The 18,240-nt window shown below is 38.4% G+C and overlaps 1 protein-coding gene and 1 long non-coding RNA gene across 2 annotated transcripts; both read left to right on the forward strand.

The window, feature by feature from the left end:
• The first annotated feature begins 343 nt into the window (after positions 1 to 343).
• LOC110369324 lies at positions 344 to 1,801 on the forward strand. Its single transcript, XR_002428926.2, has 3 exons — positions 344 to 431; positions 528 to 580; positions 667 to 1,801. It is a non-coding gene; the product is annotated as an uncharacterized LOC110369324 (long non-coding RNA).
• An 11,149-nt stretch (positions 1,802 to 12,950) lies between these two features.
• Positions 12,951 to 17,968, forward strand: LOC118566780. The gene is made up of 4 exons (XM_036150171.1): positions 12,951 to 13,690; positions 13,805 to 13,960; positions 14,613 to 14,705; positions 16,513 to 17,968. Exons 1-4 carry the CDS (start codon positions 13,346 to 13,348, stop codon positions 16,834 to 16,836), a joined length of 918 nt encoding a protein of 305 aa, XP_036006064.1. The 5' UTR covers positions 12,951 to 13,345; the 3' UTR covers positions 16,837 to 17,968.
• Positions 17,969 to 18,240: the final 272 nt, after the last annotated feature.

Raw genomic sequence — 18,240 nt, forward strand, 5'->3', positions numbered from 1 at the left:
GGTAAATATGCTTATCTATTTCTTTCAAGCGATTATAGCTCTGTTCTGTTCTCATTTCACAAAAGGCACAGCTGGACCGTCATTACCAGCAGCAGCAGCAGCAGCTGCATCGCAACCAAGTGAGTAAATAGAAGAAAAACATTTACATGTTGATGGCCATGTGGTATATGTACATTTTTATAGCCACCCCAACATACTTATTCATGCATTTTCATCTGCCACTTTTTGCATATTAAATTAAAAATTATGTTTTTATCTTGTGAGCATACTGCCTTTTTTTACAGTGTAAATGAGGTGAAAACTGTCCAAAGTATCTTATTAACCATACCAATGTTCTCCTCAGTCTGTCCTCGCAGGTGTGACCCAGTTCCTGGTCTAACGTCTAACCAGAGGATATGAGCTGCTACCCTTTTTCCAACACAACACAATGGGTGATGTTTAACTGTTATAACTGTATCCATGTGTATTATATTTATGATTTATGTTGATTAATGTATTATTATTGTGTGTGAAATTCCCCTTTCCAGTTGGCCTATGTCTTGGATGATAACAAAGCTCCTGCTCTCTTGGAGCTTTGAAGGTCAGCTTGTTTCTGTTAGTTCACAGAAAAAAACAGTGTTTGGTATAGAAGCACAATGCAACATGGATTTATTTCTGTCTTGTTAGGGCAAAAATGTCCGCACTGTCGACAGCTTTGCGGTAGTGACCTGGTTACCCCCATTCAGCAATGATCCTTGTGCAGCCTTACCCATCAGTATGATACTTTGTCTGTCTATATATGTATGCATATGAATCATTCTTATTTATATACACAGGTTGATGTCGCAACCAAGGATGTCCAGTTTTCCCTTTCTTTTGCAAAAATGTGCTTTTGTTGTAGTTAGTCTACCTCTTGATTCCGTTTGATTTTACAGATTCTCGAGCCAAAGTCTAGGGAAGTTTTACTACTAGACCCAATAAACCCTGAAGAGTTTAGGAATGGGAGCTACAGAAAGATTTTCAGGTTTCAGGCTTTCATGACAACATGTTCCAGCTTCCAGCTGCTCTACTGTTCAGAAAGTTTTCAGGTTGTGCACGTTTTGTTTCAGCTTGACCATCATAGACACACTCCAGAGTTTTGACATATCTGTACACCGTTGAGGTAACAATTTCAGAAGCAAAAATAATTGTCATAAGATAGCTTTAGTTTTTGAGTTGGCTACTTATGATTGCATTCTGGTTTTGTCTTGTCTTGACGATGAAAACAATCTGAGTAACTGATAAGGGAAATAAAACTCTTAACCTTTCAGCTTTTGAAAACTGGAGTCTGTCACTCGTGAAGACCGTTGTGGTTAAGTGGCAGGTTCTGTTTGAGGCCACACATTCATGTTCCAGCCAGTCTGTGATGCTTGTTTTTGTTATATATACTGGTGCAAAATTATTTGGATGGTATTTGTGAGTGATAATTGTTGCTCCCTCATCCAAATAGTTAAATTAGGGCTTGTTGAGCAGAACAACAGAAGTTGTTTTGTTAGTATTAGAACTAGCTTGTAAAAGCAGCAACACTGGCTGTAACGTGACAAAGGCAGGGTCACTTCTGTTTTAAACCATCACCCCTTTTTCTTCTTCTTCAATTCCCCGTGTGAAACATGCAGACTTAGATTTCATTATTTAGTTTTACCACAGAGACTTGGCTAACAGCGTTTCACCAGGCCATTCGACCACAAAAACAGCGAGCCAGTTGAAGGTACGACTTTAAGTTCTTGCCGTGTCAGCCTTCATTTTTACACAGACGTGTTATCACAGCGTTAATATAGAGAGGATTATTTGTTGCACTAGTTCCTTCACAGGATGCACCACTGAAGTGGGGAGGGAATGAATGTGGGGTATACGTGATGTGATCTTACCATTATCCTTCTTTGTCCCACATCCAGCTTTTTCAATAAAGCATTACGTTTCTTATCTCCCCAGTATGTTCTGTGAGTGACTCTGGACTTGCCCTTTGATTTAGCTAAAGTGAGTTTTCATGAATAAATGTAATATTTATTTTTTGTTTGGAAAAAAATGACCGTGAGAAAATTAGAAATGTCTCGGTAAAGACTGTCACTTTCTATTTCTTATTCAGTCTTGACATGCCTGTAATTAGAAGGTGGTGGTGGTGCCATCAGTTGCTTGAAGCATTTCCTCTGGCAGGGTATGGACACCTGTACTTTATTAAAGCTCCATTATTTAATGGTGAGCTTGGAATTTGTTAAAAAAACAATATAGTCTGGAAAACCTATTTTGTATTTTTATGTATGCTGGTCAATGCACCCAACAGAGCAAGGCACAATGGAGGTTTTTTTATACATGCAAGTATGTTGTCATAGGCAGAGCTTTCTGAGTAGCTTTTACATGTTTTTGTTGGTAACCTTTAGGGTATCAAAACAGTCAATAAGAAGATCCTGACTAATTTTATTATTAAATTTCATTATCATTTTGCACAAAGGACTTGGCTCTGTTGAGAGACATCTTGGTGTTGCCGGGAAAATTACCCCACCACAAATCCTGAGGATGAAGCACTGATGGCCCTCACAATGCCGGTCTGGTTTTCAAGCCCCTTGCTCCACACAGAGGACATGGATCAGCATGAAGTCCTTGCTCCATTTTTCCCCTTTGAAAAGGTCATGTGCACGGAGGGTTTCGTGCAGGAAATAGACCAAAAAAAATCTCTCTTGCATATGCATCTCTCATGAATGATCATAAACAAAATGGCAAGCCCCTGTTGTTGTACTTATTTTCACAGGTTACACGTTAACACATATTATTTCAACATTACAACAGATTACAATTCCCTTATTCCAAGAGGGAGAAAGGAATCACTCTTGTGATTGCATCAATTTACAGTAATACAATTTACAGTTAAAGAGATAGTTATTCATTTATCTTAAAGAAAACTTTTGAGTGTTGGAATGTAAAAGGTATTGGTCAAATTATATATTAGACATTAATGCAAATAGGTTGTATTAACCCAAATATAGTGCGTGTGTATGTATATATATATATATATATATATATATATATATATATATATATATATATATATATATATAGAAAATAGTCTGACTGTTCATTACTTAAAAAACTGAAAAACAGTACACAAATCTGCAGCCAGCCTTGGTGGAGTGCTGAGCCTAATTTGAATCTTGCAGAGGATCAACCACAAAAATGTGGTTTGAAAGGGCATGGAGTTACTGTTTGAACAAGATCTATATCAATGAACCAAAATCACACTTTTTTATTTTACGTTTTTATTTAAAGAAAATCTCCACATTTTTACAAGGAAATCTAGTTTAAAACCATTGGCGCACAACGTTAAAGCACTGTTTCAAAACAAAAAGAAGCTTACCTCTCCCATGAGAAGTTCATGAGGCCTGAAACTCTGGAATTCCCTGTGTCTGAGGGTCACCTTTTGCTTCTGTACACCATTTTTTGACTCTCAATCAAACAGCCACGACAGCTTCAGTTGGCTTAATGGTCCAAAGATATTCAACCTATTATGACAAACAAGACTTATCACTTTACGTAGTTTTCAACAAGTCATTTGAAGGTAACGTCTCACAAACTCTGTCACTGCGCTACATCGCTTCACTCGCTACCGTTTGAAAGTTGAGCCGTTGAAATTACAGCGAATAAAAATGTTATAAGCTGCTATAAATCTGCACAAATTACCTCCTCTGTCAGCTTGGTCCCATCGCTTGTGGCTCTGTTGCTGCTGTTCTTCTTATTCTTGATCTTTTGTTTGACGCTAGTGTTTTTGATTGATTTTCCTCTTTTTGGAACAGGAACAATGGAAGGAGTCGAGAAGTATGTGGAGCTTCCAGTGTGGGGCTTATCTCCATCTCTTTTTTTTAGTATTGACTGCTTGATGATACCAAACCATCTCTTAACATGGCAGTTTGTGTCTCTGGTTTTCCTTTGGTCAAAGTTCTTTTCATCTCCGTCAGCAGACCACTCCAAAGAGGAAAAAAGTCCAAGGTAGGTTTCAAATAGGATGTCAACAATCCCAAGGCAGTAATATGGAGTTGCAGTTTGAGTTTGGACATCCTCTTTTCTAAGATCTTTTAGTACCTCCTCCAGAACCTCCTTGAATTTGAATGTGAAGGCAGAGCTACCGATAATTATGTCTTGCCTTTCTGCATCTCTTTCAGGTTAAAAAGGAAAAGTTTTGCTGTTGTGTTTCCTGCAAAACAAAACTGCATAGTGACCGAAAAATGTTGAGGGCATCAGTCAGGGAAGTTGTGTTTTGCAACCTGGCAAATGCAAAGGTTGCAAAAACTTTTAAACCGTTATCTTCATTTTGTCTTCCAATGGAAAGAGCAACTGCTTTTAACACGTTCGGAGCACGTGTGCAACGCAATGAACTTCATGTTTTTCAATGTCATTTGTCCTGAACACATTGCAAAAGCCCTGTCCAGGTAACTGAAAATACCTTCCTTGTTGAAGGCCAGAAGAACACCACGTATCAGCGCCCAGCTGTAGTCAGTTTCCACCTGATGAACTTTGTGACAGGTATCGCAGAAACTGCATCAGCCAGAATGCGATGGGTGGCATTGAGTGTTCAGTGGTGAGCGTCTCACAGGCTGGAAGGGGAGGTGCACCCTGACCACCTCCAGGAAGAGTGAGGGAATAGTAAAGAAGACTCCTGGTCTGGCTTCGGACTTTGGATGCAACATCTAAGTACATGGTGAATGTTTTTTTTCTCAGATGTTTCTGTGTACATATGTACATGTACACCAAATGCATCACTTTGCAGGTGCTGAATGTATCCAGGAATTCTGTGAAATTGAAAAAACATTCCTTGATGATTTCTTTGTGTGAGATAAATCTTCACGAACACATCATCAGGATTTTCTTTTCTTTTCTTTTTTTACTTTCGCTGAATTCTGACTTAATCCCTTTCAGAACATTTTCATTCAGGCTTTGGGTTATGTTCCCATAACAGGAGTTTTTCTAAGCTGGGTATAGAAAAGCTGGCTTACTCTCTTGCAGAGTGCCCTTTGCGATCCTCCCTGTTCTGGTATATGCTGCTGGTCTAAATTACCTCTTGCTTATGTTTTATTTCTCCCTTTTCTTGCACATATATTTTGATTACAGCATTCCTTATTGGTTTTCTTTTTATTCTAAAGAAGTATTTAGCACTACAGGAAGGAAAAATACAAATGGCACTTATATTTAAATATGGGTTTTGGTTTTTTGGCTGTGTGGTGGTTTCATGCACGGACTCTTGGAATCAATTAGTACAACAGGGATTTATTTCTGGGATCTGTTGTATAAAACATTGGTCCAAGGTCTTCTCAGTTTCATTGAACCTTTCAGTGGAATAATTGTCTGCCATTTATCTTGTTTGATTGTAATTGTGAACTTTTTTGATACCGTTGGCAGCTTTTTACCATTGGTCAAAGTTTTCTTGAGCCAGATCTTCAGTTTTTACAGACTTTTCTTTACCCTTTCTTCCTTTTCTGTGTTTTGCTGGTCTTCATCTGTGGCATCATCTTCTGATTACAAATTTCTCTGGTCTGTGTTCTGTAGTTTGTCTCCTTCAGAGTTTTCCAGGTTTGTATCTGTGACATTGCTGTCTGTCCTCTCTTGTTCATCTTTTTTAGGGCAAATGAAATTTCTGACCACATTTCTGAAGAATAATCTGTGTTTCAGGTTATAATGTCTGTACTATTCCTTGTTTTGATTAGGGCTGCAATTCCACCAGCAATTTGCCCATAAATCTTTCCTGACAGCATTCTTTCCTTTTTTTACTCTTCCCATTGTCTTAAAAGCTTGTAACCTAAGGAAAAGAAAATGCAAAACTGAGTCCCTACAAGAATATTCTAGGATTTCAAACATTACTTAAACTACAGCCCTAAAAATATTTTTAAAAATATTACCTTATACAAGTGAAATTAAGTCTAAATCTAAAATGTCCAACATGGTAATTACATATGTAGCTAAAGACAGGTTAAAAAAATATAATTAAATCAAGTCACAAGCTAGAGCTCACAATCAAAACGAAATAATTTAACATGACATATAAACATTGCTCATGCATTACAACTATCAAAATGACAAGGAAAAGACAAATGGTTTGACTTATCATTGAAATTCTGTTCATATTTCCAATTAATGTAAAGGAAAGGTAGTGAAAACCTCCTCATAAGCTCTTTTTCATGCTGAGCTCTAAAAGAGTATTGCTCTACCGAGCCTAATTGATGGCTGATCATGATTGGCTGGTACTTAATTACACTATGCATCTGATTGGTCTGATTGTGTCTGGTGGTGTGGTTGCAGAGCAGTGGCCATAAGGCAGTCATGAGGTAATAACTCAATAACAGCACATTTAATTAAATAGGTTAAAGAACTAACCAAAGTAAAAACATCTTTGATATAAAGTAAAAATCAACAACAACACATAAAAGGGTATATTTTTAGACTTTTAATTATTGATATCCTTGTAAAAAAAAGGTCAATTGGTGAAAATGGTTTCCAGGAAAAGAGTTTTGACTTAGAGATCCCTGCAGTTCAAACTGCTAATAAAAACTACTACTTTTTTTGTGAGGTAAAATAATTCCTCATGATTGAGAGTCAAAATTCACAGTGTTGCTGTGTAAACAATTTGATATGGAGTAGATGTGAGGATTGTTGACACCTCACTACTTCTAATGGTTACTTTGTGGATCATGATAATACATATAAAAGCTCCTAATGTTACGTCTGGAATATTAGAAATATCTGGGTCCCATTTTCCCAAAGTAAGAGTTGTTTTATGATCCAGATAAGGTTATATATGTGTGCTGTGTGTTTGATGGCACTACAATGATCTATAGTGTACTTATTGGTCATTTTATACTTATGTTATTGATAAAAATGTGAAAATGTAGGTATTACTTATCTTTTACTAGTTCGCCAGTCTGAAAGAAATAAACCAGTGATTTGTAAAACTTGCAAGGAACCGGTAAAAACAAAGTCTGGTAACGCAACCAACTTGTTTCATCACGTAAGCCGCTCACTACCGCAGCAGCGCGAGCCGTTTTAGCCCCGCGTCATCTTCTTAGGAATCTTCTGGAAGTTCTTCCAAAACAAAGCAGGTACAGCAACTAAACTGGGCTTCCTTCTTTGTGATAAAATGACAAAGCGTCCTGGCGGCATAAGGACATCACGCATGCAGTAACATGCTTCATAGTGATGGACATGAAAAACCTGGCTTCAAACTCGCCACTCTTGATCCGCGATATAAAGTTCTGGTACGCAAGTTTTTCTCTAACAGCGCTGGTCACTTGAGTTTATTCTTTGTCAGTATTTAATAACATCACCCAGGTCTCTTAAGTTGAGTTATTTTTCTTTAAAAAAAATCAGTTATGGTTAAAAATGTTGGGTAAATAAGAATTTATTTGGGATTGAGTGTTTGTGTGTGATATATTAAAATTAAGTCATTTAGCAATATTATAAGAGCCAGGTTTTAAATCTTTTTGATAATTATCTATCCATCAATATGCATTTTTTTTTATCAATATGCTTTTTTCTATATTGTCCAGCCCTAATATAAAATCTATAAATAAATAAATTCTTTAAATGTTTTTCCTAAGTGAGTTTCCTCTGAGTGAGGACACGAAAAATTGAGAAGAGAAAGTGGGAAAGAAAACAATGGTAACAATATATGAAAAAAAAACATTTATTTTAGACAAATGTTTTAACTTTGGAACAGAATGAAGGTGTAACATATTCAACAAATTAACAGTTACTAACGTGGTTTAAAACAAATAAATAACTTCTATTAACATCTTATACAAATAGACAACACCTACAAACATACAATTAAAAATAGTTGGAATGGAAATTAATTCACTGATTATTTTATGTATTGTTACAGGTGGTGAAAAAAATGAAATGAAGCAGCACGTGTACATGACTAAAACTGATCTACGTTAGGTCAGGTGTAGTCATGTTCACAACATGCAGCCAGCTGCAGCAGCTCCCTGTCTTCAGCCGTTGGTCATCCTCCTCTGGGTCCACCTCCTCATCCTCCTCTGGATCAACCTCCTCATCTAGCTGATCACCTGCTGCTATACTAATACTGTGGAGGATGCAGCAGGCGCCGATTACTTTTTGGGCAAACGTCGGGCGGACCTCCAGCACCCTTAAGAAGATGGAACGCCACCGTGTCTTCAGACCACCAAATGCGCGCTCAACGATTTTTATCAGCCTTGGTGTGGTGTCTGTTGTAGCGTGCCTCCCCTTGACCTGTACCAAATAAAAAATTAACTTGTAATTTAGGTAATATGCTGATATGTCTTAATCTTCTATCCAATTAATATAATCTATGTATCAATTGTGTGTCATTGTTGGCTCTATTTAAGGACATGAAGGTAAGAGATCTTACTGGCAAGCTGTTTCCCTATAGGATGCACCACAGGCCAGCCAGCAGAGGGTCACCAGCTCCTCTATCTCCTGTGGCCATCCATGGACCTCCTGGATGGGCAGCAGCTGAAGGAGGAGGACGATGGTGGCCCTTCTTAGCCTGAAGGCTGGTTTCAGGTCCCCTTCATTAAAAAATATTTGGAGGATTGACACAGAAGTGTTTATCCTCACATATTTTGTTTCTTTTTCTTCCTGTAAATAAAAAATGCCAAGTGTTACCATAATTGTTTTTTTTTCAATTCTCACCTTTTCACACCATAAAACTATATGTGGTTAACATGCAGATTATTATACACTCTAAAAAGAGTATTTGGGCTTTAGTTCATGTTATGGACTTATTTACATTAACCTCACTTAATTCTTTTGCTTTAGTTATGACAACTTATTTTCATGAGTTCAATTAACTTAACAGTCACGCATTTTATCTCAAACGAACTTTTTACTTTGAGTCTAAGTAAAACAATTAAGTTTAATGCAGCTTTACGTCTAACGTCATTACGTAAGCTTTGCCCAGGACGGATTCTGCATCTCCGGAACCGACCACCATTTCTTCTCGACCTTCAACGAGATTCGGATAAAACAGTAAGTATGCTGCCTCACCATAACCAAACATTAAATAAACGGTGTAAAAATATTTAAAACTTTTTCTACCTTAAATTTGAAACAGTGAACTGTGTTTAACGTCGAAGTGTCATCGGTTATTTGCTCTTAACACATTTGCTAGTTATAATTTGCCGCGCTTTTCGGCGGGGTTCAAATCTCACCATGTTTTAACATAACTACTTTGAGTCAGACTGAATGTTTATTTTGTGTGTGTACTTTTACGCTAAAAAACTTAACTCGAAATTACAGAGGTGGGGGTGTTCTATGCAAAACTCATTTAATGTGATGCAACTCCATTGTGCTAATGGTGCTAATCACTGTGAGCTGCAAAGCCATTTTTTCCAGTTTTCTCATGCTGCTTACTGGCGACATAATATAAAACGCATAATTGTGCAGTTTTTTAGCTAGCGGTTGATCGCCAGGCACTGGGCTGGGCTGAGACGCCCTCGGGCTGGGCTGAGGATTTCACAGCTTAACTTTCGGAGCTCTGCTACAAGCTAAAAGCTACTGCATTTATTAGCCTGTCCCACAGACTCCGCCCCGGCTAGATCGCTTCTTGCCCTGTATTATTTCTCTGCAATTTGCAATCTACCACAGCACACGGACAGTTCACAATGTGCAAGTTTGATCTCCCTATGGTCGTCCGCGCCCTTGATTTCATCGGCTACAGAAATCGAAATGACAACCGGCATGAACGCGAAATGAAAATTTCAGGCAGGAGTGGATCATCACTGATAAGTTTTTCCACGCCTCCACTGTTCTGTGCTGTGAGTGTGCGGCTGCGCGTTTACGTTTTGTTCGCTGTGCAGAGAATGTCAGCTGTTATTTTTTTCTTTACGTCAACTGTATCCACCAGAACCATTACAAACGCAGTTTGCTAGCGGGGTCTGTCATTAGCCCTAGCGGTCGTTCTGCATCGGGCCCACGTACATTACCGAAAATCCTCGCTAAAGCTACCCTGCACCCAGAGAAATGTAACTACATGTTCACAAGGACTGTGATTACTGCCTAGGCTTCAGAGGTGCTTTCTGGTTACTTATGTAGGCACTGCCACTCAATTAACAAGTGGGAGCAACTTTTAGCGGTTAGCATTTGTTTGCTAATTAGCACTAGCATTTCTGTCTAGAACCCTGTTGTGTTAACTTCTCTTACCTACTTCTCTTTCCAGGCCTACAAGCAAGTATCATCAAACCACATAAGGTGAGCCATATTTTCTGAATATAGTCAAATAAGCATTTTCCCCTCCAATATCTAAAGTAACTGTAATTTTTAACACTAAAGAGTGGACAGATATAAAATAAGAATAGAAATGTCATTTATTGTCCTTCAGTGGGAAATTTCCAGTGCAACAGAAGAAAGAGACAGGCAATTTATTCACACACACTGCAAAAGGGGAACTAAAAGTAAGTATAATTTCCTTGAAATGAGTGCAATTGCCCTTGATTTAAGCAGGTAAATAAGATGATCTGCCAATTGAATAAGATTTTTGCACTTGGAATAGGAACAACTCCTCTCCATCGTCTTATTTCAAGTGCGGTTTATCTAATTATCTTATTTTAGGTGTAAAAATACTCATTCCATTGACAGATCATCTTATTTACCTGCTCAGACCGAGGACAAATACACTAATTTCAAGAAAGTTTTACTTACTTTTAGTTCTCTTTTTGCAGTGCAAACAAACATATATATCCAAACATTTGACTAATAATGTATATCCAAACATTTGACTAATAATGTATATCATATATTTTGTAATGACTTTAAATAGCGACCAGCATTGCTTAACTCTGTATGTGCCCTTTTCTCAGATTGTCATGGCAAGTTCAAAACCTGCAAGACTGAGGGTAATTCTAGGAGAGCAACACTGAAAAACTGACTCTTCCAAATGGCATCCCAGACTCTCTGGATGAGCTTCTCAGAAAGGTGCAGGATACCTTTTGTTTAAAGACTAATGTCAGATTGCAATATATGGACAAAGACTTTGGGAACGACTTCTTCAACCCAGAGGTGGGGACTCGAGTCACATGACTTAGACTCGAGTCAGACTTGAGTCGTTAAAATCACGACTTGAGACTTGACTTGAAAAAATGCTCAAAGACTCGGACTTGACTTTGACTTTCATGCCATTGACTTCGGACTTGACTCGACTTGAAGCTGTTTACTTCAAAAGACTTGATATTTTTTACTCAAAGTCTTAAAATTTAAAACACATTATTTATAAAGTGGCGTCATTAATTAATTTCACTCATTCCGTATCAATATGCACAGACCGTCACTATGTTTTTCCTCTCTCCTTATGTATGTATGTGTACGTAGCTGCAGCACAACCAATCAAATTAACAGGATTTGGACGTCTAAAAAAACGCGGCGAAGCTACAGGGCTCAGGGAACGAAATAACCGCTCGAATATGCTTCCGCGAGTAATTTCTTTTGGCTACGTAGGTTATGAACTTTCGAATAACAAAACGAACTGCAACTTGTAAAACATGCAAGAAGAGAATATCGGATGGAGATGCCACGACGTCCAACTTTGTCCGGCATTTGAAGCTTCACAAAGATCGGTAGGTGGCACTTTTCTTTTGCTGTAAGATAGTTGACTTTAGCCAACTTCGTGTTAGCATGTGTACTCCCGGTTAAATTGGTGATGATTTACCATAAATCCGGTCCTTCAAATGCCTCCACAAATAATGTGCACCGTGTTAGCTCAGTAAGCCAGTGGATAGTGAGCGGGGCTCCGGAACAGAAAGCCGGCTGCGCCACCGAGAGGCTGCGGCTGCGTACAGCTCCGTACCAACTCGCGGACTTTTTCACAAAAAATGCCGCCAAACTCGCTGGAAACCACTCATCTACCGAGTCGTATAGTGCATGACCGCCAACGCCTGCTGGAATTACGGTCATGCAGTGTTTTTGGACTTGTAACCACTTCTACGCTCGACTGTTTACGCTGCTTTGGAGCGCTCCGCTCTCAAGACCCGGCCACTTCCGGCAACTCGCGCCGGAGTAGAGTGAAGAGGAAGCGGCTGAGCCGGCCAAGGAAGCGTGGCTGCCGTGGAGGGCTAGCAGCTAAGCTAAAGGCTAACCCATTTAGATCGCCGCTTCCATCCATCTTGCTCTCCCACGTACGCTCACTGGACAACAAAACGGACCATCTACAACTCGAGCTCTCTGCAAAGAGGGAGTTTAGAGACTGCTGCGCTCTCATCCTGACAGAAACATGGCTTTCATCGTCCACACCTGATAGCGCCGTTAGCCTGGAGGGGCTAGCCACCTTCTGCGCCGATCATTGATATATTTGTTTTGTTTCTTATGTCACTCATGTCACTTATGTCACTCAAAACATGGACACATAAAAATACATGTTCACTCAGTGACCAGGTCAGAGAAAAGAGGAAAAAAACTGCTGTTATGGTTCTTTGTATTGTGCTGTGGAAATGTCAGCATTTTTGTCTTTTTTTTATTGAATATCAAGTTTAACAGAACTGCGCAGTAAAGTGGTCCAATTTAAAAATGTTTTTCATACTTTGTGTTCAGCTACACATGTTCTATCATTTGAGATAAATACATATTTTAAAAAGAACAAATGGTCTATTATTTGAATTTTATGTATAATTGCGAATTATATATATAAAAAAAAAATAAGAACGACTCGAAATGACTTGAAATTAAAGGTTCCTGACTTGAGACTTGACTCGACTTTACCTGTCTTTACTTGAGACTTGACTCGACTTTACCTGTCTTTACTTGAGACTTGACTCGGACTTGAGGACAGAGACTTGAGACTTACTTGAGACTTGCAACACAGTGACTTGGTCACACCTCTGCTTCAACCTCACCTCAACTTCTGACCTTAAGGACTTGGGAACAGTCAAGGTGATTCAAGAAAAACCCATTGAAACTTTTGTTGACGTCATTGAAACAGCTCCATCTTCTTCTACAGTTCACTCTGACGACAGCAGTTCTTTATCCTCAAATGACACTATAATCCTCTCCTCCCCTGAATCCTTGTCATCGCGAACACAACAGTGTCATATGGCCAGTCAACTTTCCCATTCCCATATTTTCATATGACACTGAACGTCAGCTAGAGAAGGGGAATTCTGAGTATCAAGCAAACAAGAAAATGTTGACAGTCACGTCCCGAATGAAGACTGACATCCTAAGTAGATTAATAGAAGAGATCTACCAATACAGAGCCTACCCAGAGGATGCACATTTCTGTGTAGTTGCAGAGGCCTTGGTTAAAAAACATCCGTGTTTAAAAGAGCCTGATTCATTCAATGGTTGCTACGGTTGAAAGCAAAGGCTGAAGTACAAAATGGGAAACTACAGGACTCTACTCAAATCACAAGGATGTCCAGAGTTGTCTGTGAACTCGCTTAAATCCAAAGCTAGTATTTCTGTTTTTCCCGCTGCAAAAATAAAGAAGCCAAGACGAGCTGAAGCCAACTTTTATCCATCCTTTCCATTGGGAGAAACACAAGAAAGCATGGAAAAAGAGAGAATTGAACTCTTGACATCAATCAAAAGGAGGAACAATGACAGGGTCATTGCGGACAAAATGGCTCGTACCTTTGCCTACAGGCGTCAGGAGGTGGTGAATGGAGAACCTGGTATAGAGGATTTCAAGGATAGATGGCCTGCTCTGTTCCAACAGAAAGAGGTAGTAATGCACATTGAAATTAAATGTCAAGGGTTTTGAACTTAAAGTAAATACTCAATGATTCCCACAGTCTAAGTAATTTTTTTGAACATAGTTTTATTTTGTGTTTCACAGATTAATGCGGAGTTCCAGAGGCTCATGGCTCTTCCCCTTGAGCAGACTTTCTTGGCCCAGTTGGACAGGCACTCAAGTCAGCTGATTAAAGTCATCCAGGCCAAAGGAGGAGCAACACGTGCAAAAATGGCTGCCATCATGAGAACTTATGATGAGGTATGGATATCATCAATAGGGACACTGATTGAACTAAGCTATGGCCATTTACTTTTTTCCATTTAAAACAAAGAACTTAAAGTGATTAGTTACTTTTAGCCTTTGTTTTAATTATATTACTTGATACACTTTCTGTGCAAAGCTGTTATCAATTGAAGAAAAGAAAGTTTGCCTGTCATGTATTTCTGCTGCATTTAGTTGTTATAGTAAGTCTGTATTGTGGTTTATTCATGAATTCAATAAAATACACCTTTCCATCCAACTTGCCAGAAACCGGTGCAATTTAGACAATTTTTTGATCTTCTGTTGCTTTTAAATTCTAACCTTTTTAAATGTTAGACTTGTATAAATTCTATGCTGTAAGAGATCTCTTTAATGGAAAATTATATTCACTAGCTCTGGTAGATTGTGCTAAGAAAAATCCTTAACCTTAACAATACAGTCCAGTTTCACAAATTGAGATATGAAGGATAAAATTTGGCAGAGATGGAATATAAATAATTTTTGAAGTGCAGCATTAAAACCCAGCGGACATGTGGGCTGTACATTATGGCATCTGATAGGCCTTTGCTGTTGTGAACAGCCCAAATATATTAGTTATATTGTAAATATATTCAGATATGAAATATTGATAATGATAACTTTTCTCCAGGTTGAAGACATTGGGATTCGAAGGGAATGTGTTCTGAAAGGCCTCATCACCTTTCTTGGAGAGGATGCAAAAGACCATATTAAGGAATACTGTGTAAGTTTTTAAATGTTTAAAGTTGCATCTTATCCCATTCAAGCAAATGGACAAATTCAATGTATGTTGTTTTTACCTTCTTAAATGATTTATGGACTAGGGCTGGACGATATAGAAAAAAAAGCTTATTGATAAAAAAAATGCATATTGATCGATATCGATAATTATTGAAAATATTTAAAACCGGGCACGTCCCACCGGGAGGAGGCCCAGGGGAAGACCCAGGACACACTGGAGAGACTGTCTCCCGGCTGGCCTGGGAACGCCTTGGGATTCCTCCTGAGGAGCTGGCCCAAGTGGCCGGGGAGAGGGACGTCTGGGCCTCCCTACTGAAGCTGCTACCCCCGCGACCCAACCCCGGATAAGCGGAAGAAGACGGACGGACGGATATTTAAAACCATATTTTATGTGCAGCTCTGCCTGGACATTTTATGATATTGCTAAATGATTTAATTTTAACACATGATTCCAATTAAATCTTTATTTAACCAACTTTTTTAACCATAACAGATTTTTTTTAAAAGAAAAATAACTTAAGAGACCTGAGTTATGTTATTAAATACTGACAAAGAATAAACAAAAATTACCAGTAAAATGACCAAAATAAATATACCAAATAAATAAATAAAATAGCCTATTTAGGTGGGAATAGTACACTAGTTACTTCTCAGGTTTCATAATTGAGAGGCTGACGCATGGCTGAGGTCCGAGGTTGTGGCGTGGGAAGACACAGATTGCACGCCACGACACAGATTGTTTCAGCCCCGCGGCGGCGGGGCTGAAACAGCTCGCGCTGCTGCGGGTGTGAGCGGCTTTTGTGATGAAACAAGTTGGTTGCGTTACCAGACTTTGTTTTTACCGGTTCCTTGCAAGTTTTACAAATCACTGGTTTATTTCTGTCAGACTGGCGAACTAGTAAAACCCCGTTTTGGGACCGTTTCCTCTGCCGCTCCTTGCTGCGATATATTCACGTGCTCTGTGTTGTGGTTTGAGAGGGCGGCGCTTTGTGACGGCGTGCCTGGGTCCGTGATTACGATTGGTCGAGAGGAAGTAGTGACTGTAGCATCAACTAATATGATAGGCTGAAAGGAAGGAAGGAAAACTGTTTATATCGAACTTTTATCAACCCTATTTGTTTCTATCGCGCCACACGTCTATTGAGCAATATATATTGATATTGAATTATCGTCCAGCCCTATATGGACTTGCTTTTCTAAATGTGAACATCTGTTTAAAAAAGTGGGACAGATTTGGTGTCAGAAATGTAAATTTAACATGGCTGTGTCCTGCTTGAATCCAGAAATGGTGTGCTTTGCTGTTCAGCAGAGCGCATCAACTTAATTTCTTGTTTACCAATATGCCAAACAAGTTAATAAGAATACGTTTTACAGTTGTGGTATTTTGATACCAGCTTCAAAATATGACAAGCAACACAAATATGCATTTTGTATTGAGTTCTACCCTAAGATGACCATTGGCTGGATCAGTATTCTGCTTTCATATAAAATCTAAGAAATTGTTTTTTAAGCTAAAGCCTGTAATATGATGGAACATATATAAAGCTATATACACGCATTATCTTTTCAAAAACATTAAAAATCACCCTTTGAGTTATTCAATTTGTAATGCAAGTTTGAACTTGGAAAATTTATCAAGGATATTTCAAATGCCGTAAACCACTCTTCAGTTCACAAGCTGTACATCTTATACTTGGTGCTTGCATTTACAAGGCTTTTATTTTCCAAATTCTGTAGTGAGAGATTAGTTACAGTGTTCAAGTTTTAACATATTGTTTAACTCACTACAGGGCAGCAGCGGAGATGATGCCCAGATGGAACTCAAACAACTCACCATGGCAGTGTTTGTGATTCGGAAGGAGGGAGAGGGATTGAAAGAACCCCCAGAAGACATTGGCATCGTCATTGAGGGAGTGGAGGTGTTGCATGACCTGACTTCAGTTGCCTCAGCATGTGCCCTGCTTCTGGGTTTGATATATTCCCTTAACCTGGCTTATCCAAAGGCTCTGCGCTTCACATTTGAAGTGTTCCAAAAAATCTTCATGCAGCTTGAGCAGCACAAGATGTCTCCTAAAGTTCAAAATTTGTTTGGAAGACTTCAGACCGCACAGTAAAGACACTGGCATGTTGTGCAACAGGACAGTCTCTGTCTTCTTTGTCTGAATAGAAGAGCGCCATGTTTTGGAAGCTTAACACCTCAAGGAACTGCACTTTGTGAACTTCTTTTGGGACATTGTTCATATTAAAGCCACAAGTAATACAGAGTTTACTGGATAACAATTGTGACTGGTATTTCTGGAGGATGTTTACTGATAAGGTTGTGATGAACATTATAATTTTGGGAGTAGGTCTTTTTTTGTTTTTGACATTTCATAAAGTTACATGGTTCATCTCTTTGGTTTTGTGTAGGAAAAAATACAGGTTAAGGTGGGCAAATTACAGTAGGAAAGTAGTAGGCTACTGCAGATTGTGGACACTTTCACAGAATTTTCTTTTTGCATTTCTTTTTTTTATTATTTGAATCAACAGATATGTGCAGTGTTTTTTGAAGGAGGTTCAATGGATCTAGATCAGAATGTTTTGTTCTTTTCTGGTGTCAGTTAAATTAACGGACTTGGTTTAAACTAGGCAGTTATTACACCACATCTTTGAAAACTTTTTGCCTAAATATTTTTTGGGTATTGCTTGTTTTCAGTGTAAAAAATAGTCACTAGTGTCATATTTTATATGAGTGTTTAAGAGTGTGGATTTTCTTTTTTAGGAGGACTTGTGTTAAATCCTAAAAAACCACATTGTTTTCTTGAGGAACACTTCTGGATTCTACAACCTCACACAGGGGTGTCCAAGTCTTGTCCAGGAGAGCTACCATTGTGCAACTTTCAGATGGACCCTATTTCAATACCAGCTGAAGCTAATTTCTGAATGCACACACTAGCAGACATTCAGCTCAGCAGAGGCGTTGTGATGAGCAGATGAGCAAAAGAAATCAGTTGTGATTCAGATGTATTGGAGATGGGATGCATCTGAAAGTTGCAGGATGATGGCTCTCCCGAACTGGACTTGGGCACCTCTGATCTAGCAGGTTGCTGACCAAAAAGGTTTAAGTATTCAAAAAATACAACCCAATTAAGAGGAAAAGTAATATCCCTTTCGAAGTTTAAAAAGATCTTTGTAGCAAGTTTAATGCATAATCTTTTGTGAAAAACCAAAGTTTGTGATGCTTTCACAATAAAATTTAAAATGTTCCATTTGTGCAGATTTATTATTTTAACCAAGTTGAATTTCTGAGTAGCATAAAGGTATTTTACTCCTATTTGAAAAACTAAAATAACATGCTAAAAAACACTTTTAAGATGATTTGAATGCAAGCTATATTTTAAGTAAAATGTGAGTGATAATTTAATTTGAGGTAGTTTAGTTTTTTAAGTTGGAACAACTTGAAATTTTGAGTTGACTTTCTATAAAATTAAGTAAGATGAATTAAAAAATTGTATTTGGAATAAAGTAAATTAATTAAG

The sequence above is a fragment of the Fundulus heteroclitus genome, chromosome 18, assembly GCF_011125445.2.
Source record: "Fundulus heteroclitus isolate FHET01 chromosome 18, MU-UCD_Fhet_4.1, whole genome shotgun sequence".
In the NCBI taxonomy this organism is placed as follows: domain Eukaryota; kingdom Metazoa; phylum Chordata; class Actinopteri; order Cyprinodontiformes; family Fundulidae; genus Fundulus; species Fundulus heteroclitus.